This window comes from Heliconius melpomene, chromosome 3 (genome assembly GCF_056956725.1).
Source record: "Heliconius melpomene rosina isolate 202511_hmr_F chromosome 3, ASM5695672v1, whole genome shotgun sequence".
Classification (NCBI taxonomy): Eukaryota; Metazoa; Arthropoda; class Insecta; order Lepidoptera; family Nymphalidae; genus Heliconius; species Heliconius melpomene.
This window is the reverse complement of record NC_140391.1, coordinates 10,752,925-10,776,701: the sequence shown is the minus strand read 5'-3', so window position 1 is coordinate 10,776,701 and position 23,777 is coordinate 10,752,925. Positions and strand designations below refer to the sequence as shown.

At 34.8% G+C, this 23,777-nt stretch overlaps 3 protein-coding genes across 4 annotated transcripts; 1 reads left to right on the top strand and 2 right to left on the bottom strand.

Moving 5' to 3' along the window:
• The first annotated feature begins 1,684 nt into the window (after positions 1–1,684).
• LOC146540195 (uncharacterized) lies at positions 1,685–3,748 on the top strand. The gene is made up of 2 exons (XM_085207726.1): positions 1,685–1,840; positions 2,030–3,748. The coding sequence occupies exons 1-2, from the start codon at positions 1,832–1,834 to the stop codon at positions 3,071–3,073; spliced, it is 1,053 nt and encodes a 350-aa protein (XP_085063852.1). The 5' UTR covers positions 1,685–1,831; the 3' UTR covers positions 3,074–3,748.
• Positions 3,749–3,958: 210 nt separating this feature from the next.
• On the bottom strand, positions 3,959–11,497 carry LOC146540194 (scavenger receptor class B member 1-like). 2 transcript variants are annotated; one of them, XM_085207893.1, is made up of 11 exons: positions 11,208–11,497; positions 9,643–9,726; positions 9,170–9,264; positions 8,802–8,965; positions 8,042–8,189; positions 7,636–7,836; positions 5,825–5,949; positions 5,213–5,484; positions 4,890–5,008; positions 4,560–4,685; positions 3,959–4,228 (listed from the first exon to the last, which is right to left on the bottom strand). In XM_085207893.1, the coding sequence occupies exons 2-11, from the start codon at positions 9,683–9,685 to the stop codon at positions 4,016–4,018; spliced, it is 1,506 nt and encodes a 501-aa protein (XP_085064019.1). In that variant the 5' UTR covers positions 9,686–9,726; positions 11,208–11,497; the 3' UTR covers positions 3,959–4,015. The 2 variants fall into 2 exon arrangements, with proteins under 2 accessions (XP_085064019.1, XP_085064020.1); XM_085207894.1 differs by lacking the exon at positions 11,208–11,497 and having other exon boundaries at positions 9,643–10,989.
• A 1,340-nt stretch (positions 11,498–12,837) lies between these two features.
• On the bottom strand, positions 12,838–23,723 carry LOC146540193 (synaptic vesicle 2-related protein-like). Its single transcript, XM_085207798.1, has 11 exons — positions 23,456–23,723; positions 19,694–19,855; positions 18,409–18,571; positions 17,110–17,231; positions 16,753–16,988; positions 16,190–16,341; positions 15,682–15,847; positions 14,834–14,950; positions 14,268–14,434; positions 13,704–13,831; positions 12,838–13,070 (listed from the first exon to the last, which is right to left on the bottom strand). The coding sequence occupies exons 1-11, from the start codon at positions 23,544–23,546 to the stop codon at positions 13,018–13,020; spliced, it is 1,557 nt and encodes a 518-aa protein (XP_085063924.1). The 5' UTR covers positions 23,547–23,723; the 3' UTR covers positions 12,838–13,017.
• Between the last annotated feature and the right edge of the window lie 54 nt (positions 23,724–23,777).

Here is a 23,777-nt window from a genome sequence, read left to right as displayed (position 1 = left end):
CTGTAACGTGACGGTTGCGGGTTCGTTTCGCACTCCGGAGAAGAAATTATTATTTATTAATATTTTCATTTCTTCGTTTCACGAAGGCCGGTGTTGAGTTCCGCCACTTAACACGCCTTTAAAAATTCGACGGAAAGCGACGAATGCTGTGTTTTAGAACTAGGTTGCCCTCCCGTCTGCCTACCCTGCTATGCGCGGGAGTTTGCTTTACCAAATACTAAAAAACATAATTTTAGTCTAATAATTAAAGGAGAAACTCTCAATGTGTCGGAATTAGCTATTTTCTTGTGTGTTACTCTAGATTCCAAACTCCAGTGGAATACTCATCTGGAAGCACTGGCAGAAAAATTAAGACAAATGACGGACGTTGAAACTGCCCGGCTAACTACTATAGCTATTTCCATAGTATTATATCCTATGGAATGCTGCTATGAGGCAGTGCTTCAGACATACATTCAATTTTTATTCTCCAAAAAAGAGCCGTGAGATATATTTAGAAACTAAGAGCGCGAGATTCTCTGCGAGAGGTTTCCAAAGATGCAGGTATTATTACAGTTGCTTCCCAATTTTCAATTTTTCGCCTCCAAAAAGTTAATAAATCTTTTATAGGTCTGAGTATACGTGTATATAATAAAATTCCGCAGTGTATTCTAAGTTTGCCACTTCCAAAATTTAAAGTATTTGTAAAAAAAGTTCTAACAAGTAAAGCTTATTACACTGTACAAGAATATTTAGAGGAATATTTACATGTTTACATGTATGGAATTAATGTCTATTGAATGTCATACAGGATAGCTGTTAGCTAATTTAATAATTAAACTAAGTACTATACCATCGACTTTGAAAAGTAGCTCTTCTCAGCAGAACTGCCTTCCGAACCGGTGGTAGCTTTTTGTTGACATGTACATTCGACGATTCAAAAGTGCTTTTATAGTTTATTTGAATAAAGAATATTTTGAATTTGAATTTGAATTTCTAATTAACCTGACCTGAACCTTGAATATTTTTTATATTCGTAAGAGGCTCAGGCCGCAAAAATAACGAAGAGAGCATTAATATTACAATTTACATGTGCACTTTAAAGGGGCGTTCTTAAGCCTACTTGATATAAAAATAATATTCTCGTTTTCTTAAATACAGTAGATAGTTGACATAAAAAATAAGCAAAGGATACCTATAGACATACTCGTATCATAGTTTTATTAGAAAACGTATAAAAATACATTAATAATATTTTTCTTTGTTAAGTGTGGAATAATACTTTAAAAATGTTAAAAACATATTTTCCAAGGGTCCCGGCCTCCAGTTCTGGAAGGAGACCATCATCTTATTTTCGTATAGAGCAAGAGTACAGTATCAAGGTGGTATATTGTTTACGCCGTTCTAATTTGTTCAACTTCCAAATATGAAAATGCAATTAAGTAAAAACAAACTTTCTCGATTCTACATTAAAAAATATTTTTGTAAATATTTCCAGCCTTAATTGTTTGTTACCAAAATATTCTGAGGTAGTCCCCCGGGCCCAGACTTTTTCGAAGCCAGTTTAGCAATGGTCAAATTTCACTTTGGTCATCAGAAGGCATCTATTTTTTTAATAACACAACTAACGCAAAACAGATATGAAAAATATTATTTCAATGTTATTTTACGAAACAATAAAATATACTATAAAATTATAATAGAGCGCCTGCCATACGTTAGGATTGCAACTAGTTGTGTTTCTTATCTCGGAGGCTCTACAATGCAACGTTGTATAAGTACTAAGAAATAGCTAAAATGTATAAAAGCAAAAATCTTATACGAGTTTGCGATTGTAGAGAGCGTGTCAACAATGAATTACGTGAGTTTCTACAAAAGATAATCTTATACTATCTATCTAACAATTTATGATCTTTTAAAATATTGATAAAACTTGACCAAGGGATCAAAAATATACTTGAAAACGATATCAACATTAGAACCATATAGAGCAAATAAAGTATATTATAAATGTTATTTCTACTTTTTTAAAGATCTGTTTTTTTTTCAGTTTTGCAAATATCTTTGGATATTAACAATCATAATCAGCATACTAAAACCGGTGTTTGTCCAGTTTGCAATGCCGATATTTCCGCCGCATCCGTCACCCATGTTTCCTTTACTACCTATGGCAGTAGCATTACCAAATGAGTCGGATAATGAGCAATTAACAACAACAACAACGACGACAACACATCGACCAAATGATCATGTAGCCTTTGCTTTTCCATTTCCCGTTCCGATGCCGATGCCAATGCCTGTGCCAATGCCTATCCCAATACATCAAACAATACTTACCACTGCTCCACCTCCTTCTTGCCAAAAACCACCACCGAGACCGCAAAATTGCCCAGCATGTCCACCTTGTGTATGTAAGCCATTTTGTACTCCATCATTCTTTTCATTCTGCTCCCCATGTCACCAAAAATGCAGATGCAAACATAAAGAAGATTCACCGCGACCTTTACCACTAGCACATCATGGCCCATCATACGCTATCGAAATAGGGCCACCGCCTGTTGTTGTAGTGCCCCTTCCACCTGGTTTGCCTAAAAGACCACCAAAAAAGCAAAAACCGAGGTACTTATCGTATTCAGCTGATTTATCAGACACGAGCACGAGCAGCGAAGAATATGATTTAAGATCACGAAAAAGTAAAAAACGTAGAAAAATTAACTTATATAGAAGAAGTGTAACTAGTTACGAGAGTGAAAACGAATTAGTGAAGCCAATGTTAAGTTATGTGGCAAGAAATGGTGAGATCAAATTTGAAACTGATATTGACGGCCGTGATGTAGCACGACTACTTGGCGAAACGTCAAAGAGAGCCAAAGCAGTTCACGTCGTCACCAGAGGAGACGAGGACAACAAACGGGAAGTAGTTGTGTTATCGAAAAATGAGAATAAACGAAATCGCAGACCAAAAAATAAAAAAGTTTATCTTAGAGGTGGTGTTGCCAATCACATGCTAGAAGATGGTAAGAAAGAATTAATATTCAAACCGTCTGGTAATAAAAAAATTAGCAATTTATCCTTGTCATTTCAAATTAGCTAAAAGTGAAGACATAATACACAATCTTCATCAGGATGTTATTCACAATCCTGACTTGTGTATGTGATATTTATTTTTTTATATATGAGTTATAGTTTACATAATATGTTTGTACGTAAATGAGTTATATAAGTAAGCAGGTGTGTAACGTTTACGTTGAAAGTTAAAGTCCTCGTAACAATTGTTTTATTGTAACAATAGTTCAAGAATACAATGAACAATTTTTAAATTGATATAAAATTTAGCAAATCACACAAATTCCACTATTTTGGCCGTGGTAATGCTTCGATCAGTTTCTTTACTAGTTATTTTTGTATTAAATGCATTTGGAAACAATTTCTACATGGGACAGTCATACATGGATATTTTAAGAAACAGTCGGCTTTTCCCTAAAGAAGACCAGAACGCTGTAACAACGAACCCTACTATATGCTGTTTAGACTACTCTTGTCCAAATCCTTGCTATCCTGTCGCGTACCCGTTGTCCATGCCTATTGTATTGCCAGCTAAAACTGTCTTTGAACCAGTGATACATAACCATCCGCCTTTACATGTCATAAAAAAGATAATTAAAGCTGATAAGAAAAAATGGAAGAAACATTCGTCAAGTGAAGACTCAAGTTGTACTGACACTGACACGTCGAACGGTGAATCTAATACAGATTATGATTAGGTCAAATTTACTAGAAATACAATTGTGTTGTTTTAAGATAAATTTGTTTTTAATAAAGTTGTTTGTTTTATTGATATTTTGCCTTAATTTCATTATTTATTTTGTAAATTAATTTAAGCTTAATAAGCGCAAGCAATTTTCCTCAACTGACGTTGAATTGAACTCAAATATTCGTTTACAAGAAATAAAATAATTAACAAACAAATGTTATTAAAAATGTTTTATTGCAAATATTTATAATATACTACTTAATCTAAAACTTTCAATTTTCATCATAACACATCCATCAAAGGTGTCTCCTGTAAAATATGAATGTGATTATTAGAGTTTCTTATGGACAATCGCCCGTAGGTTTGACAAGCTGCGTGTGCTAAGAGCACTAGCCCGACTACAAATATTATAATTTCTATAGTATGTATAATGTATGGATATAGATTGTGGACGGCGATGATATCCTTTTTGACATCTTCACTTGCTTCTAAAATCTAAAAAATCAAATAATTGTCGTCAGTTTTCAGTTATTTACAGAGGAAATAACATTATAAAAACTTAGCACAATATTGTTACTTTGAAAGGTTTTTATTTCAATAATTATAATAATATAATTAGAGTATACAGGATTTGATGCTTACAATTATCCCCATTTTTTTATTTTTTTTAATAACAAACAACTCGCATCTTTTTTAGAATATTAACTAAATTTATGAAATACTCATAATATATAATCGTTTTAAAACCCAACCAACCCCTTAGGTAATATCTAAGTGTTTACGTCATATTAAATAGGTTTTAATTAAAATAATGTGTTTTACTTACAATTTTAAAGTAAGCTAGAGGGACTGTCATTTTGGAAAACGGTTTCACTTTGGCATTAAAGCTCACATCCTCCATTAATACATTTACTTGTATCACAAACGATGCGCTTAGAACTGCCCCGACTCTCTGAAAATATAATACCTTTTGACGGCCTAAAAATCCCGTTTTATTAATTGAAAGAGTTATAGAAGTTCAATTTTGAACTAGTATGTAATGGTTCAATTAAGTAAATAATAGTCATATAAAATACTAAAAATGAAGCATAATATTATAAATGATACCTTCAATAAATTAATTATATAGAAGATATATAAATATACGTATACTTACAGGATCAATGACAATTCTACTGCCATGCTTTTCTTGGTTAGGATTCATACCCTCAATACGTTCATATGTTTTAGGATTGGCATGCAAGAAATGGGCATTTGATAGTCCTATTCCCAATCCTGGAAATAAACAGTGCTTTATTTGTAGGCGACTTTAGAGCCTATCCATTTTACCCCTATTCAATAAAATTAAACAAAATTGTCAAATACAGCCCGGTTGTTGGGTCTACTCGTGTTTTTTTCTTCTTTATATTCTTAGTATAGCTCTAAAATAGGCCTTTCGTAAAATCGGTTAAAGAAGATAGTTTTTAATGTAAAACTTACCATATAAACACGGCGCCATAGTGGAAGCTCCATCCGTGCATTGATATTTGTTAGGGCATAGACATTCGTTATTCGAATTAATAGAATAGGTAGTGTTGCTGACATCGTAGACAAACACCAAAGGACTGACTTCGTTAGAGGTAGTCGACACAAGCTCCAAGTCCACCATTCGACAGAAGATGTTTCGATAGAGCCTGATCCTGGCGTCTTTAGTTATTCCGGGAACGAACGCGTAACCCTCGTAAGTGTCTACAAATGTATTACAACGACTTCTGAAAATTTTATATTGGATATAGGGACGGAAAAGATTATATTTTGATATAGAGATAGATAGAAGATATATACTTAGTGACAGAGTAAGATATATACTTAGTGACAGAGTAAGATATATACTTAGTGACAGAGTAAGATATATACTTAGTGACAGAGTAAGATATATACTTAGTGACAATTAATTTTCCATGAGACTGTTGTGGGTTCGAGTCCCTGTTGAGATAATGTCGCAGAATATTTAATAACCAAATGTTTCGCACGCAACATGTAATATTTGCAATTATAAGGAAAATAGTATAATTATAAGGATAGAGTGAAATTTTGTGCACAAATGTGTACCGCTTGTCTATGTCTTCGTATCCCAACATCTTCAAGCCTTTACATCTGTTCATGCTCTTCACTTGAAACTTATCCTCGTTCTTCGTGCTCACTTCTAATATAGGAGTAGCTGACTGGTCGTAAAGCTAAAAAATCAAAACACATTATGTCTAAATTACACATATCATTACATTAAAAATATTTTAAAATTAATTACGACTACCTCTTACGAATGTCTGTGAACTTAGCAGAGCATTGTCCAACAGATCAAAAAAAAATGGAGTTCTCTTCGCATGCACCTGAGTTCTATAGTTCCTGATAGGTTTTATAAATAGTTCTGTCGTTTTTACCCCTGAAAAAGTTATGTAAAAAAATGATCTGCTAACTTCCCTTAGCAGATCATTTTTTTGCAAATAAAAATTGGAGCGAGATCTGCACTCATAGGGATGAATAAAATAGTTCCTGATAATTTTTAACAATAGTTCTGTTAATTTCACGAAGAAAAAAATTTTTAAAAAGAAAAAAAGAACGTTCGTTTCGAAAATAGTTCAAAAGGTAAAGTAATTTTTAAAATTAATAAAATGATATTCAGACGCGAGAACTCTTCATTTTTAAATAGATTATAAGTAGTTCTACGATATTTAGCCTGAAAGAAAACCAGAACTCTGAAAAAACTGCCAGCAGAGCATAGTTGATTGTATGAAATACTGAAAAATGTCCATTTCAACTCTTCATATGTAAAAGTACTAAATTATTTTTTTTGAAAGTGTTCAGACACGGGAACTCTTAAATTTCTATTAGAATATGAGTAGTTCTATTATAAAAAGCTAATTATAAAACTAGAACTCCTGTAAAAATGCCAGCAGAGCATAGTTGAAATTTGGATTTGTTGAAAAATATCAAATTAACTTGTAGCGACAAAAAATATTTTTAAAAAAATATGAATATCGTGCTCAAAAACGAGAACTCTTCATTTTTCAATTGAAAGAAAACCAGAACTCTGAAAAAACTGCCAGCAGAGCATAATTGATTGTATGAAATATTGAAAAATGTCCATTTCAACTCTTCATATGTAAAAGTACTTCTAAAACTAGGAGTTCTAGTTTTATAATTGGCTTTTTATAATAAAACTACTCATATTCTGTTAGAAATTAAAGAGTTCTCGCGTCTGAGTATCATTTTATTAATTTTAAAAATTACTTTACCTTTCGAACTATTTTCGAAACGAACGTTCTTTTTTTCTTTTTAAAAATTTTTTTCTTCGTGAAATTAACAGAACTATTGTTAAAAATTATCAGGAACTATTTTATTCATCCCTATGAGTGCAGATCTCGCTCCAATTTTTATTTGCAAAAAAATGATCTGCTAAGGGAAGTTAGCAGATCATTTTTTTACATAACTTTTTCAGGGGTAAAAACGACAGAACTATTTATAAAACCTATCAGGAACTATAGAACTCAGGTGCATGCGAAGAGAACTCCATTTTTTTGTGATCTGCTGGACAATGCTCTGCTAAGTTCACAGACATCTCTTACGACAGCATTGAAAAAATTTTTGTGAGGACATATTCAATATTTAGTATTAACATTTAATATTTATTACCCATGTTCTGTGTTTCTTGACTGAGGCAAGGAAACTCTAGCATAGCAATATGTCCATTTAATGATTTAATTTGTTTGCATTAAGCAAATAAAGGAAAAAGATAGCACGTTTCGTTCAGCTCGACTGGCGAAAACGATTAATAAATATTTCCCCGAGGGTCTTATAAATCGATAAATAAATCAGATTTTAACCTAACAATGTAGTATTAATTAGTAAAAAAATAATTTTACCCGATCTAAAATTCCAATTGATTCAAAATGAATCCACCCTGGCAGTAACGTATGGCTGAGTGTAATCAATGGGTCGTCGTATCCCCACAAATAGTTTTCTACATTCAAGTTGACAATTGGTTGCGACTGCATTTGGCTAGCAATGACGTTAAACGCAGTCTTGGTCCAAAATGGATAGGGAGAAAACATTGATGATATGCTCTAAAAATAATTTCATACAACACTAAAAAACTCAAAATTAACACATTCCAATATAAAAAGCAACGTCATGACTTTTTCCGCAGAACAGACATGCAGAGGAACCCTCACACTTTCCGCTCGTTCACATCTAAAAGTTCAATTCGAACCTATGCCTATTTAGTAATATAAATCGTCAGAATAAAAAATATAGATATATATACTATACCAAGAAGGAAATATTTGGCACGGACACGTTGATAGAGCGAGGGTCGCCAATGGAAGAGTGTTCTAGAAACTCTGTCCTTATGTGCGGGATGTACCTCATCACTCCCTCTTCCTCGTCCACCTCCAAATCCTTATTCACACGAAATTCTCTTAAATTAATGTTATTATTTTTAGTAAAAAGTTAAAAGTATTGTGATATTACTACTGATAGAGAACGTCTACTCTTAAACTGTACTTACATACTAATAAATATATAAATAAACATGTATCGCTAGGAAAATCTAATGAAAAGTTTATTATTATTTAAAATGTAGTGAAATAATCACAATAAGGAAAGATAAAAATATCAACATGATATTAGCGCGGCAGGACTCGAACCCGCTTCTTTTGGAAACACTATGATGAAGATACAGAGACTACTAAGATCAAAAATAAGTTGTAACAAGACATATGTTGATAACGACAAATGTAATCCGTCGCCATCGCCACACCACGCCTTCTTGTGTGCATGTGACTGTAAAGGGACGGTTGTGGTTTCGAGTCTCATTCGAATGAATGTTTTAATTTCATAACGGCGTTAAGTTCCGCCACACAACATATAATGCTTCGAAAACTCAGCAGAAAGTGGGAAATGGAGTGTCTTAGCACTGGGTTCTCTCTGCCTACCCTGCAGTAACAAATTCAAGCCATTTGCCTAGAATTGTGATAAATGTTAACTTAAGTTATTTAAGATGTGAGCTTAAAAAAGGTGTAATACGTACTGGTAGTTAAACGGCCCGACTTCTTCCAATTTCAGCTTATGGTCTTCACCAGAGAGGAAGGCTGCCGAGTTAGTAATGTTGAATATATACAGCTCGACACGCGCGCCCATGTTCTCCTGCAGCAAGCGATTGTAGAAGTTAGAGCCAACCGCTATTCTCGTTACCTGAAATTTGTTGAAAATATTGTTTAACCCAAATGACTTGCTGCGCAATCTTAGTACAGGGAGAGAGTTGCGTAAACGGTGAAGAGATCCAAACACCTCCCTGTACTATATACTACACCTCCCTGTACTTCGTACATTCCACACGGAATAACACTATTAAAATAATTAATTTGAAGTTTTTACGAAACATAGTTGAACACTTACATATTTCATAATTAGAAAGATGGGATCCGATGCCAGAGAGATCAGCGGTACGGTAACAAATATGAAGCCTAGTGTTATTAAGACACACAACTTAGCTGAAATGTAAAATGTTTTAATTTATTTTTAAAAATAATATTGATAAGAGCTAGGCCAATCTAGAGCGTGTCGTGAGCGACATAAGCGGAACCGTTGCAGGTCTGATGTTTGCTCTGGAGCAAGGCGTGACTCGTGTCGTCGTCCACCACTCAGCACTAAGCTCGGGATACAGCGTAAAGGTAAACGACTCTCCTGACTGGGAGAATCTTGCTAGGTGGTGGAAATTCTTCAATTTTGTTGCGTATACAACCAGTTAGTGACTTCTACTTAATTTTTTTAAATATTTTCTCATTTTAACCGCCTGGATGAAGCTTATAGAAAGTAGTAAATCTGCTCCATGTTTTTCGCAAATATAAACAAAATAAATATATAATTACCAATACTGAGTGTATTATCGCTCCGGTTCTTGCTGGTTTTCATTTTTATTACTTATATCTTTTATAACACAAAATCACCAATTTCTATAACAAAAATAAATTTTATTATAGTTATTTTTGTGTCATGTCATCATTTATCAAATATCAGGATAGGCAGAGGGCGCCTAATTAAGATCCTCCAATCCACACAATTTTGGAGACATCGCGTGTTGAGTGGCGGAACTTGGAGGAGACGACGACCTCTCGTATCTTCTTTAATATAAGACATAGAGCACGCTATTTGCGTATATACGTATGTATCATCATCCATTCTTGTGTGACAAAAAGTAAAATACATCATTAATATTACCTCACAGTCACCTTTTTATCATCATTATTAACGTACACCATTACCTTAGAGATGATTTATTACACACTTAAAATTTTACTTAAAAAAACATATATTTATATTTACTCAGTAATGTATTGTTACTAGGACGAGCAGCTAGCAAAGAATGAAGTTCCTCGGAAATTAACAATCAACATTTGAGGCCATTCTGGCTCAGGGCACAGGTGCGAATGGAAACGCCACAGGTTGTGGGTTCGATTCCCACTCACGAAAATGAAATATTTAATATTTTCAATGCCCCCTGAATTCAGTGTAAAGTGGGGAACGGAAGTGTCTTAATGGGAACCGAATGTTAACTTAACACTAGGTTCTAGCCTGCTATGTGCGGGGTACAGAGTGAACCTAAAAAACGAGTATAAATACGTTTATTATATAAGGTGTTGAGAGAAAATAGTAATAAGTCTCTATTATGTTTAGTTTTCTTCAATTTTAAACACATTGCTTGTTAGAGAAAATAAACTGCACGCAGCTCCTTCTCTAAGCATTAATACCTACTATATTTGTTTACAGCTTACGCCAAGAGCATCCTACAATACAGTCACGAGGTGAGGAGCGACAGCATCTATAACCAATCAACTTGACAGAAATACCCCGATAGGAAGTCCCTGCGACCTTAAATGTCTTAACAATACCTCTTGAGGCGACCGATTTAAGTTTCAAATCTACATCAATTATTGCTTCAGCGACGCTTGTGTGAGATTCGTTTTTTGTGTTTTTTCCTTTTGTCAAATGTATAGAATAAATAAATCCCGGCATTTTTAACACTATATTGAAAAGTGATTGAATATATTATAATCTTGTTGTTGTGAAAAGCTTTAATTTTTCTATATTTAGACGTATTATCTTATACATTTTTTGTTTGTCCCGTTGTGGCGCTGCGGCACAGGGTCTGCATATACACGTGACAATTGCCGCTTCGATTCCCACTTAGGAGAAAAAAATATTTAATTTTTCTTTGCTCTCCTAATAAGACAAAACGACAATTCAGCAGCGCTTGGGGAACGGAGTGACTGAACACTAGGTTCCCTCTGTCTACACTTCTTCTTGTCTGTCTCGCACATTTGTTCATTGGACTTATTTTCAGATTCGAATTCATAATTATAACGTAAAATTAAATTGCAAAAATGTATAAAAAGGAATAAACAAAGGAAATTGAAAATAATATATAGATACATACCAATATATCACTTATTTATGTCTTGATCCGTTGGTTTGGAAATGTTTATATTGATTGTTTTAAAGTATTTGTATAGTCTAATAAATGAATAATATTTTGATTTCGATAAAAGAGTTAAATTGTAATTGCATATAGTTTAAAACTGATAGTAACATTGACAAGTCAGGCACGTCCACTCCTGATATGAAAAATTTGATGAATGAAAAATGATCAGATCTCACGTAATACTTAACTAGTATTATAAAGGTTTTTAATAGATATATCGAGTATAATATTTTTTTACTATTAAAGTGTATTTTTGTTCCTGGTAGGTATCTACCAGAACCGCTTAGTTGAGTTCCGCCATGTCTTCAGTCTTGTCTAGTAAATTGTCATTATCTCGTAAATAAGGTGCAATATGAGGAACGGGGTCTTAGCACTACGTTCCCTCTGCCTACCTCGCTATGCGGGAATGAGCTCATAGCTGCTTTTTTTTTATTTTGAATGTACATTTATTATAACTTTTATTATGTTTTTACATTCATTTGGTTCTGGAAATTATCGCATAGTATCATAAAAGCGTCATAAAAGCTTAAGGTGGAAATAACTAGGGGCGCGAACCGGACATACATATGTTGAACGAAGCGAGAAATGAATTTCGCATAAAACTATCTACGTGGTCATATCTATGTGTTTGCAAATTTTCATCTCAATCGGTCAAACCGTTTGTGAACCTAGTGGTGACAAAGAGTGTAAAAAGTCTCCAGGAGGGCGCCCTGCTCGCATCGCTCAGTAAAACATATTGAAACTTAACCTTTTTTATAATTATCTAGAAATATAATATTTGAAACAAAATTCCAGACATCCATTTTTCTCATCTCAACAACTTAAATTATATTAATAATTGTTGTGATTACTGCACATTCCTAAATACCTATATTCAGTTATAAAAAGCATACAAATTACAAACAACGTAATGTTGTTATAATGTAACGTTTAACCACACTTAGAAGAAGTACGAAAGTGGAACCAATTCGTGATTGATAAGTCACGCAGAGGGCATGGTATGGGCAACTTACTCCGACCGCAGCGTCTATTTAATGCACGGATTTACGTTCCTGATTTAATTGAGCTGAGCGAAGCGAAGCTTTTACTGGTCAAAAGTGTGTTTCGTTGTAATGCTATTCCTCCTAGACGTTTAACGACCAACATCTTAAGAGGTTAGCGTTTAGCTGTAGCAGTATTACTTGAGGCGTATTGCAAGGAGGTTCCTCTCTCTCTGGAACCTTGGCCACCGATGGCCACCGTTTGAGGTAGTCCCCATAAATATACCCACTATTATTTTAATGTCATATGTTGTCGCTTAATATAATATAATATTATTATACAATTATGCGGGATAAAGCGTGATGCTGTTAAAAATAAGCCTAAGATCCGACTTTATCACGCGTCCCTGAGGGTTATTTTAATAGAAAATTATTAATATTATTTTATACAATAAATAAGAAAATATGGTTCTCTTAGCAGCAACAACATATTATTGTTAATCTAAAATGACCTCCGCAATAAAATGGCGGTTGACAAATTTTTCCCTACCACACCTAATTTGGGTATTAAATTAACGAGCTTGATTTGTAAAATATAATATATAAAATATATAAACTTTATTTTTAAAAAAATATTTTTTTATTAATATTTTATTAACACAATTTTGTTTTATGCTTTGTGCAAAAACAGCGTCTTATAATTAATTTATTTTGACAATGTTCTCTTATTTTTAAAGTAGCACATCATATCACTTTTCATACATAAAAAAAAAACTAAAATAGCACTAGCTAACATCTATACTATCTGAGGGCAGGAAACACGCAGCAACCGCACCACCTGAAAAAAGGAAAAACTTCGAAATCCCGTACCGTACCGAAAAACAAAGCAAAATATAAAACTGCGCCTTGTCAAAAAAACATTCTCATTTAACTTACACGTCAGGCAGAGAGCGCCAAGTGTGAACATACTCCGTCTTTTACCAGAGACACCCACATACGGATGCGTTAAGTAACGATTTAATGAAGTTAATAAGTTATGCTTTTTTTCAGCTCCACACTGTATATGTAGATAGAGGAAACCTAGAGTTAAGACACTCTGTTTCCCACTTTCCGCTGAATTCTGGGTACATAATATAGTAAGTGGCGGCGACGACTCGACGTCACACTTTGCCTCGGTACCAGAGCGAGAAAATGTAAATAGTAAATATTTCGTAAGAGAGTGGGAATTAAACCCACAACGAGTCGCGTTTGAACGACTGCGCCACGACTGGCTTAGCCCTTGTGTTCAAATTTAAATAATAAAGAGTTATATATGCCATGACAACACATCACATTCTCTCATTCACTTATATCCTTACCGGATAAATGGATTCTTCAATTGGAACCCATAGTTCCAGAGATTAGCGCGTACAGCTAAACAAACTGTTCTGTTTTTTCATCTTAAAATAATATCAGTACGGGTGTAACTTACTTAGAACTAAACCAGCAGCGCCGTACAACGCGGGAGTACAAGCGCTCGTAATGGCCGCGCTCACTACATTAGTGCCGGCAAAAGCGGAGAGTCGCGCCACCATCATGCCCAGACAAGCCACCATGCCCCTTGGAGAGACAGAATATTATTATTAAATTATATTTTCACACTTAGGGTAACTTACTGCATGTACGGAGGTGTCAAGCTGTAATTAATATCAAACATTTAGGTCTACGGTCTCTTGAAGCCAACCAGCTTCTAAGCAGCTTCTAAGTGAACACCGCTCAATCAAAACCTACAGGGAACTTCCCGTTGTCCTACAATCATGAAATGAGTACGGTAGCCTCGAAAGGCTAGTCCGACTCGCTCTTAACGGGATTATTAAAATGTTATCCTATATTAAATAGATAGAAAAATATTTTATATTATGTTCAATAACATTTTACAAATCGACTAGCGACTGATTCTAGGATATATCTGCTCTAAAACTATGATTTTTTTTCTTACAATAAATTTTACGATAATGAAATATGTCATTCATTTAGCGTGCCATAGTTTTAGTACCTGTAAGACGTAGGGTACAACGTGACGAAGTAAGACGACACCACTCCAAACACCATGGCCGTTGTAAGAAATACGTAGAACAATATAAGTCCCGACAACGCCTCTCCCGTCACGTTGATAAGGATCGCGGCTATTGCTGCTATTATGAGAATGATTATAGTCAGAATCTGAAAAAAATGAAAAATATTAATTATTTCGTCCCACCTTACTGCTGAATTTTCAAGACATTGCGTATTGAACGGCAGAACTCAACGCCGCGTTTTATCTTGTTACCAGAGCGGAGCAGAGGTTATGAACACGTTAATAAATCACTTCCTGGAGTGGGAATGGGGTCCCATTCCCACAACCGGCTCATTTACAACGTCATGCTATACCACTGTCAAAGTGTACAATTATTATGTAATTATAAATATAGTCTAACTTTAGTAATGTTACTAAACTGTAAATTGAAGCCATCATGGCGCAGAGCATAAGGGTGTGATTGTAATGCGACGGTAGTGGGTTCAATCCCCACTCGAAGGTATGAATTATTATTTCTTAATATTTCCATCTCTTGTCTAAGCCACCTTTCGTTTCCCAGCACACTGTGATATCAGAGCGTTGAGCACAAAGAAGGACAGCCCGTGCGCGCATCCCGCCCAGATTGTGTTCTCCGATATAGTGTCCTTACACTCTGGTATTATCTGAAATATGGAAATCAGGGAAAGTGATTTAGAAAACATTTATTGATTGCATAATAAATTAATAATTTAAGAAACTTAAAACATATTTATTTCTAAAGAACAGCTTAATGAGACGAATGTAATGAGCACAAACTCGATATGTTTACTATTACTTGTAGTAGCAGTTCAAGGTTACATCACCTGAAGAAGAAGATCTTCTTCTAATCTACTTAAAATAATAAAAAAAAACAGCTTCACATTTTTCCCCTTATATAGCGGGGTGCGTAAGGAGAACCTTGTACTCAGACAGTTCTTATCTCACATATGTTTATGACACATAAAACAAAGCAAAAGTAGAAGATTTCTGGAAATAATTAGTATATGAGTGAAGTCAAGTCAAGAGCAACATTGCTATATTTTCGCGACTACATTTAAAAACTACATAATTATTTTTGAGGTATTTCTTTAATTTTATCTTTACACAATCCTATTTTTAACTGCTAAGAACTCAAGAGGACATTGCTTGGAGACTAGGTCCTTGTCGTAGGTGACTTAGAAAATAAAAATCAACTTCTTGGTGTAAAATTAAAATAATTTACAAAAATCGAACCCGCCGCGGCTTTGAGTGCCGCCACTCTATTGTTTAGAAACTGTTTAGAAACTGGATTAAGTGGTGCTTAGAGAACGGAGTATATTACCTAACACTAGATTCCTTTTTGCTAGATTACACTAGACAAGATGATAATACTCACAGGTTCAATGAGCGTAGTGGTGTTGACAACGGGAGAGGTGCTGGTGCCGTCGTCGGTGGCGACGTAGAAAAGCTCACAGAAGTCACTGCTCTTAGATCCAAGACTCGCGTACGATGTGAAAAACACATTGAAAATTGTTGGCAGAATTATAGCGAAGCTGTTGTTCCTGTAATAACATAACAGCCATGTCCTTACATATACGTTTAATAGTGGGTTCGAATATCATTGCTCTGGCAAGATTGCAATGCAATGTTCTAAATTCAAAGATAGAAATTCGAGGGAGCAAAGTATCTGGACATTATATTTTCTGCCCTGACTACTAAACGGAAAACAGTCTGAAGTAGCTTTTTAACTATAATAACCGTAGTACACTGATATATATATATATCAGTATATAATAACATAATATGGTAAATCAGCAATATTTTCAAGATTTTTTTAATAAAGAAATATTTATGCTTGTATGAAAACATAAATTGCATGAACCATTTATAATTTCGGTACTTACGCGATATAAACAACAAAAGTTAAATAATATAACAACAACGTCCTTCCCAGCAAAGGCGGCTTGAAGAGCGGCGCTATCTGAAGCCACAGCGAGCGTAGAGTTAACTGACCGATCTCTTCTTTGCTCCCTTCTTCCAGATATATATTTTCTACCTGTAGAAGAACATTTTTTTTTTAATTCTTTGCGTGTAGAAAATATGGAACGGAAGTCTTAATGGGAACACTAGGTTCCCAGGTTCCCTCTGCCTGCGTGGGCGGGATACAGCGTGAAACTAAAAAAGCACTAACATGAGGAAATAATTGTCATGTACATAATTAGAAGAACATAATAAGCAATACACTATATTATGGACAATGTTTCGCTAAATTTCTAACAAACTTTTGCTAATAAAAAATCTTCAGGGAAAAACAAAAGTTACCCACTTTCCGCTTAATGTTCGAGACTCGGCGGGACTCAACCCGGCCCTCAGTAATTTCGTAGTAGGTCTTTATTCAGTACATCCGGTCAGAGCCACCTCACCGCCGATAAAAAATAAATATTTGATACAAGTAGTTTAAACTTACAGGATATTTATCAGTTTTCCCTTTATTAACTTTATTTATCCTTCTCAAGACTTCCAGAGCTTCATCCATCCTACCAACATTGGCTAAGAATTTAGGACTCTCGCTATAGAACCATAGCGCTATAGCTCCTATGCCCAAAGGTAGTGCCATGACCAGGGTGAGGAGACGCCATGGCCGGTAGAGGATGCCCATGATGTATATGGAGAAGTCTAACTTCGTTATGAAGTAACCCCAGACTGGAAATTGATAAAATACGTTTTAAAAATATGTGTTTTTTGTTTTCGCAGTCGTGGCGCAGGGGCGTATGCGACAGGTATGTAGTGGAGGCAAGTCCCACTCTAGATTTACTATACTCACTGTAATACAAGGTGGGTGTCAACATGAGAGCACTGGTCATCAGCAGCATGTACCTGGCGCGGGACTTAGAGTTGCAACACTCTCCTAGTAACGCATAAGTCGCTGACTCCGCTGCACTTGACCTAGAACATTGTCATTTGTGTGTAAAAAATATTGATACACTCAACACGCAATGTCGCCAGAATTCGACGGAAAATTGGAAATGGTTACTAGTGTGTTACTAGTAACGGAGTCATAACACTAGGTTTCGGGTTTCCTCTGACTACTCTGCTATGTATACGCAAAAAAAATATTAATGGATTGAGAGCAAGGAACTTAGCTTAAAATATTGTTTAATACCTACGTGAAAAAACAAAACAAAGCTAAAATAAACGACACTCATATTCAAATCCCATTGTGGTTAGTTGTTACGTGATGATTTAATGTAACGAGGAGATCAATCACTCGTGACGTCTTTGTTATACGTTCTATAGCAATTTACATGTTATTTTAAGAGTAAGTAGTGTTTTACTCTTCATTGCCATTATATTAATAATTTAAAAAAACATAGTTAGATTTTGATGTTTTGAAATGTGATGGTCGTAAATTCAAATGTAGAAAAGTACTCACAAATAATATTTGTAAATATCATAGACCGCGTGTATGTCAATTGACGATTTGTACTTTGGTATCTTTTTTTTAATTAATAAAAAAACGAGCTATTGAGATAAAACTAACATTATAGTTAATTAATTGTAAAGTGGAGACTGTAGTAACTCAAGCTTCTTTTACTTTACAACATGCGTGAAATTAATAAATTAAAAACAAATCCTAGTTTCATTACAGAAAAAAAAATCAAAGTCCGTTTGCATGCATAGTGCCTGTTATGCCTCAAAACGGAATGGAATAGATACTCATTTTATAATTTTATCATTCTACCTTATAATATCCCTAAACAGACAAAAAGGGAAGAACTACCATTTTGTAAAGAGTCGTAGGAGACCCATTGTGCCACAAGGAATCTGCTGACTGTAAATGCAATTGAATTGAAACCATTCCGGTTTCAATCTCCAATTGAGGGAGTGAATTATTTTTATTCCTGTATATTGACAAGGCAAATCGACGCGTTGAATTCCACCACTCAACACGCGATGTGTCGAAAAGGAAGTGTTTTGACAGTACGAGTAGATTACCATGCAAAACGGCATAAAACGTAAAATTCACCATGCAACGCGACATTAGCGAAGTAACTTTTTCTCGACTGGCACGTGCGAAGTGCCATACTGAAAGTACAGAACAGAAGGTCAATTTCATACTTACAAAGCCGAGCTGATAAATCTCAGAGCGGCCAGCACCTGCCACGTCGGTGCCAGACTGCTGAGGGCTGCGCTGATGAAGCTCCCCGTCATCGCCCACATGAGGACGAGGCGCCTACCACGCGTGTCTGATAGATAGCCCCAGGGGTATGACATTACGATTATACCTGTAATCGTATTTATTTATATTAAAACTGACCATTTCTCTCGGAAATGCAACCACTGAGAGCCGACAGACAAACTTATTTCATATGACGACACTCCATACTTTGAGTATGCACCAAAACAATAAAGCCTCTTCTAAGCTCTATAGCACCAAATTGCAAACATTGATCGTTACGAAAAATCCCGCGACCTCATAGTTTATTATTTCTCGAACCATTTTTGGATTGTAATGCTTAATCTAGTCTAGAATTGATCGAAGACTTAAACAAACAAAACATTTCCATATCCCACTGGTGGTGCAGGGGCACAAAGTGTGACTGTAAACGCGTCTGGTTGTGGGTTCCATCCCCACTCGAGGAAATGAAATGTTAATATATATTTATATTTCCATTTCTTCGCTCTAATGTCGTGGCATTGATTTTCGCTACTCTACACGCAATGTCTCTAGAATTCGGCGGTGCGTGGGGAACGGAGTCTCAGCACTAGGTTCCCTCTGCCTACCCTGCTGTGTGCGGGATACAGCGTGAAGCAGGTTTTTTAAAAATATTATTTCGGTACTTTACACTGTGCCAATTTTTTTATCCTCCTCAACGCTTGTGAACCATGAAGCAAGGACAATGCAGCGATTCACGACAACCTAACCTCGCTTCAATGCTAGGCTCTCAATTTATATAAAAAAATAAAATACAGAGGATTAATAAGAGCATCAAATATAATATATATTCCATTTAATTTTTAATAATGCGAAAAAATAAAGTGTAATGAGATGCATCTCCACAATTAAATATTATATGTAAATAATATAAGTAAATATTCGAAAATAAATGTAGTGATTTATCACCCTAACTTAATTTCACGCTTTATCTCTAGCGGGGTAGTCGGAGAGAACGGAGCGCCGAAGGCTACGACAATTTATCACTACCTTCTTTTTACTTTAGTTTGTATTTAAAAAATGACTCTTGTAGATCATCTTTTGTAGATCACAAGTTAGGCACTCACAAGATGCGCTATAGCATGGAATGATAAAAAAAATATCTTCTTTTTCTCTTCACGCACATCCCTTCTTACCTTATAGCCACTGAAACTTATAACTATTAAATACAGAAATGTAATACAAAAATTACCAGCAAAAGGCATAGACGACAACACGCCTATCTGCTGGAGATTCATCCCGAGGTCACAAGTGGCGGCCGTCACGATGATGCCCAGACCGAAGATGTCGATACCCATCGCGATGATGACCATGAAACACGCGAACAGAAGCCCGATGTTATATTTGCCATGGCCTGGAAGAAAATGGAAGTAATAAAAAAATAAGGATGACGAAATTTCAAATGAAAAATATGAAATGACGTGAATAATAATTTACATGAATATATTTTATTAATATATTTCACCAGCTCAGCACAGCTACAGTGGTAATAGAACCCGCAAACAACGCATGTACCTACTACCTACTAGTCAGACGCCGTATCTTTGCGATTACCTCGACGATGATGACTTTATTCAAGTGTCGTTTAAATCAATGGCGTTTATTTAATTATGAAACATATATTTTCAACTTTGTGAAAATTAGATATGTTCAATCAATGTGAAGTTTATATTGAATTACTTTGTTTTTATAGTTCCGCATTTGTAGGTGTTCACCTATGAATGTCTATCTTTACTAAATGAAGAGATGCATATGAAAATAATTAATGTACCTACAGAAAAAAAGGCCAGTAAAGGCGACAGGTTGTGCGTTCGATTCCGATGAAGAAATTAAATAATTAACAATGTCATTTCTACGCTCTGGTGTCTAGGCGGCGTTAACATTCGCCAGCCATCACGCAATTCCTCTAGAATTCGATGGAAAATGGGGAGCGCAGTGTCTTAACACTACTAGGCTCTCTCTACCTACCCATGCCAGATACAGCGTGAAGCTAAAAAAAAAAGATAAAGAAATATTTAAAATAAATATGGAAACTTTGTACAATAAAAATAGTATAGATGAAAAGAGTACGGACCGAATGTCTATAGAGTTATATAAGATATAAATAAAAATACATAACTAATTTTCCTTGTTTGTTTATAGCTATTGTTTCTCGAGTAGGTATAGCATTAAGACGCCTTATCTCCTCGTAAAGAGGGCATCGGTTTATCTTTCAATAAGAACATTATGTATCATGATGGGATGCATTCGAAACTACAACTATTATCTATTACTAGCGGACGCGCGCAGCTTCGCTTGCGTATTTAGGGGGTGAATTCTAAAAAACCATTAAACACAATTCAATTCAATATTAAATATTATAATAATCGGTGGCGTTTTAAAGATATTTCCATACAAACTTTTAACCCCTATTTCTCCCCTTTAGGGTTAAAATTTTTCAAAATCCCTTCTTAGTGATTGTCCAGATTACGAAAGCAAACTTTTGTCCAAATTTAATGTTTCTACCATCAGCGGTTACGGCTGTGCGTGCGTCTTACCTCAGTCAGTGAGGACAAGTCCTTTTATATATATAGATTATATAACTGACAATAACTTTGAGTTATCAATAATTTTCATTACCTACAAAATTATATTTTTTTACGATATACGTTCCGTCTAAGCCATGTCAGATTTTCATAAAGTTGTTATTCTTATTCCTAGGTATATAAAAGTTACTTCAAATTCTACGATTGTTCAACTTGTTTTTTTACGAAATTTTAGTTCAGTTATTTCAAATTTACGCTCTATCCCATGTATAGAAGCCAGAAAGACCCTCCGTTCTTCACCTTATATGAGTTTACTATAATATACGATAATACGTGATGAGTAGTGGAACTCAACGAAGCATTTTGTCTTACTAGAACGGAAATATAAATAATTCATTCCCCGAGTGGGGATCGAACTCATAACTATTGTTTAACCTAAACACTGCCACGATGCACCGACACTTTAATACGTTTATAATCCTTAATGCGTGAATAACACTTTAAAACACTCTTAAATATTTATTTTCGTTATCTTAATACCCTCTCGAGATGCCCTACATTATATTAAAGTGTTAAAGAAATTGTTTAAAAAATACTGTTTTCTTTTTCTTTTATCATTTCGTTGATAAGAAAATATGTTTTTTTTTCTTCTTGAGGGAATGAAAATAATTAATTCGTCCGAGTGGGAACAGAAGTGACAACCGTCGCGGTCACAGTCCACCGCTGAGCCGCTGCTCCACGATGGCTTCTTCAAATATAGGTAATGTACCTAACGAACTATTTACTAAAAAAACAACACAATACAAAAAATAGGAACTCGTGTTCCACAGTTTCTACATATCGCAGTTCCGCTGGAAATATCGAATATTTTCTCCTGGAAAGCATTCACTATACTTAGGTACAACACTAATTTGTGTTGTTTACCCTGCATCTGAGGCAGGCAAGTCTTCAGAATCTATAAGTGTCTCTGAAACTATTAGTGACTAAAAAACTGGAACAAAGGCTGCCCCAAGGGGAAATTTAATTTTGAACTGTAAATTCGAGAAGTTCCGCTAAAATCGGAACATCTGGCAACTCTGGCGCGTGTGTTAACGGATATACCTATATAATATTAAACAATTATACGTGTACCTTCCATAATGTCCAATAATAAGAAGCAGCTGAATAAATTTGATTGAAATTAAACATGAAAATTATATACGCACAGACACTTTAATGTCCATACCTACTTAACATAGAATTATTATAATTAAACTGAAACGATATAACGATTAATTAATTTTTATTTTATTCCATCTATACTTAGTTTAAATATAAAGCTAAAGAGTTTGTTTGAGTAGACGCGCTAATCTCAGCACCTAGTCGTTTGTTTCGGCAAGTGTGTGATAGTAAACGCGACCTTTGTGGGTTCAACTCTCACTCAGGGGAAAATATAACTATTAAATACAGAATAATCATTTTGGAAATTTGTATATAAAATGACAACTAAAATCAAAAAATCACAAATAAACAAACAACCATGAGCACAGAGTTGCAAAGTTTTAAAATTATAGTATATTGTATCTTTTATTCTCAATTTCACAACGTCGGTGTGTTTTTTGCATAAATTTCAATACATTTATTTACAAAACATAATTATTATGAACTGGTTTCTATTTATATTTTCTCGTCCTATAATATTATTATAAAAATTCTGCAAGTATAACTGACCTTCACGTGTAATGTCGCGTGTTTTATTTATTTACGTTTATTTCCACTTGCCAGCGAACGTATGCTTTAGAATATTTTTTACCTTTTTTTTAGATTCATGCAGTATCCCGCAAGTAGCAGTGTAGGTAGAGGGAGCCTATAGCTAAGACACACCACTCATGACTTTCCTCCGATTTCTAGAAGTAGTGCGAATGGCGGAACTTAACGCCGCGCTCTATCTCGATAACAGAGCGAGGAAATAAAAATATTAAATATTTCATTTGCTCGATGGACTGAAATCGAATCCAACCTGTTGCACTTGCGGTCACACGCTTGTGCCCCTACGCCACGAACGTCTTAGACATAAGTAATCTATTAAAAATATATACTTAGTGTAACTAGTATATAGTTGACAACTAAAAAAAGAATGTCTCCACGGTGTTTAGGAGATCGAAATTTTAATTTTACTTAAGGATTTTTTTTAACAATGCATATTATAATAAGAATTCTGTCAACGCGCGGCGTTAATCTCCGATTTCCATCAACACTCAATGTCTCAAAAATTTGGCAGAAAGTGGGGAATAGAATGTCTTAACACTGGATTCCCTCTACCTACCCGCTATAAGCGTGATAAAGCATCAAATCTCTCATATAACAACAAACTAAATAAATAAAAACTAATTAAATAAATAAAATAAAATAATAATACGAAAAACACACATAAAGGAAATATAACATACCAGTTAAATTTAACGCTTCTTCGTAGCTATAGCACTTGACACCGGCGTCGACGCGGCTCATCTCTACATCTTGTTTTGTTTTATCAACCATTTTACTATCACAGTCGGAAAATTACTTCTATATTGTACTACTATACTATACTTTACTATACTATAAATATCATAATGTATTAAAGAAAATCTTGAACTTTACAACCAATTTCATATTACAAAGCCTTTTATTAAGAAATTTTCGTTGGAAATGTGACGTTTGATCTAAAACACGATCTGCTTAAGGTAGATTCTGAGTGAAACTGACGAAATTATCGATGAGGAGGCCGCC

Coding starts and splice junctions, on each gene's coding strand:
- LOC146540193 (XM_085207798.1), bottom strand. CDS start 23,546: ATGGTTGATAAAACAAAACAAGATGTAGAGATGAGCCGCGTCGACGCC. Junction 19,856..23,455: donor AGAAGCGTTAAATTTAACTG/GTATGTTATATT, acceptor ATTTTCTTCCAG/GCCATGGCAAATATAACATC. Junction 14,951..15,681: donor CCACTACGCTCATTGAACCT/GTGAGTATTATC, acceptor TCCATATTTCAG/ATAATACCAGAGTGTAAGGA.
- LOC146540194 (XM_085207893.1), bottom strand. CDS start 9,685: ATGAAAACCAGCAAGAACCGGAGCGATAATACACTCAGTATTG. Junction 9,265..9,642: donor CGATAATACACTCAGTATTG/GTAATTATATAT, acceptor TTTACATTTCAG/CTAAGTTGTGTGTCTTAATA. Junction 5,950..7,635: donor CAATTGGAATTTTAGATCGG/GTAAAATTATTT, acceptor TTGATTTTTTAG/CTTTACGACCAGTCAGCTAC.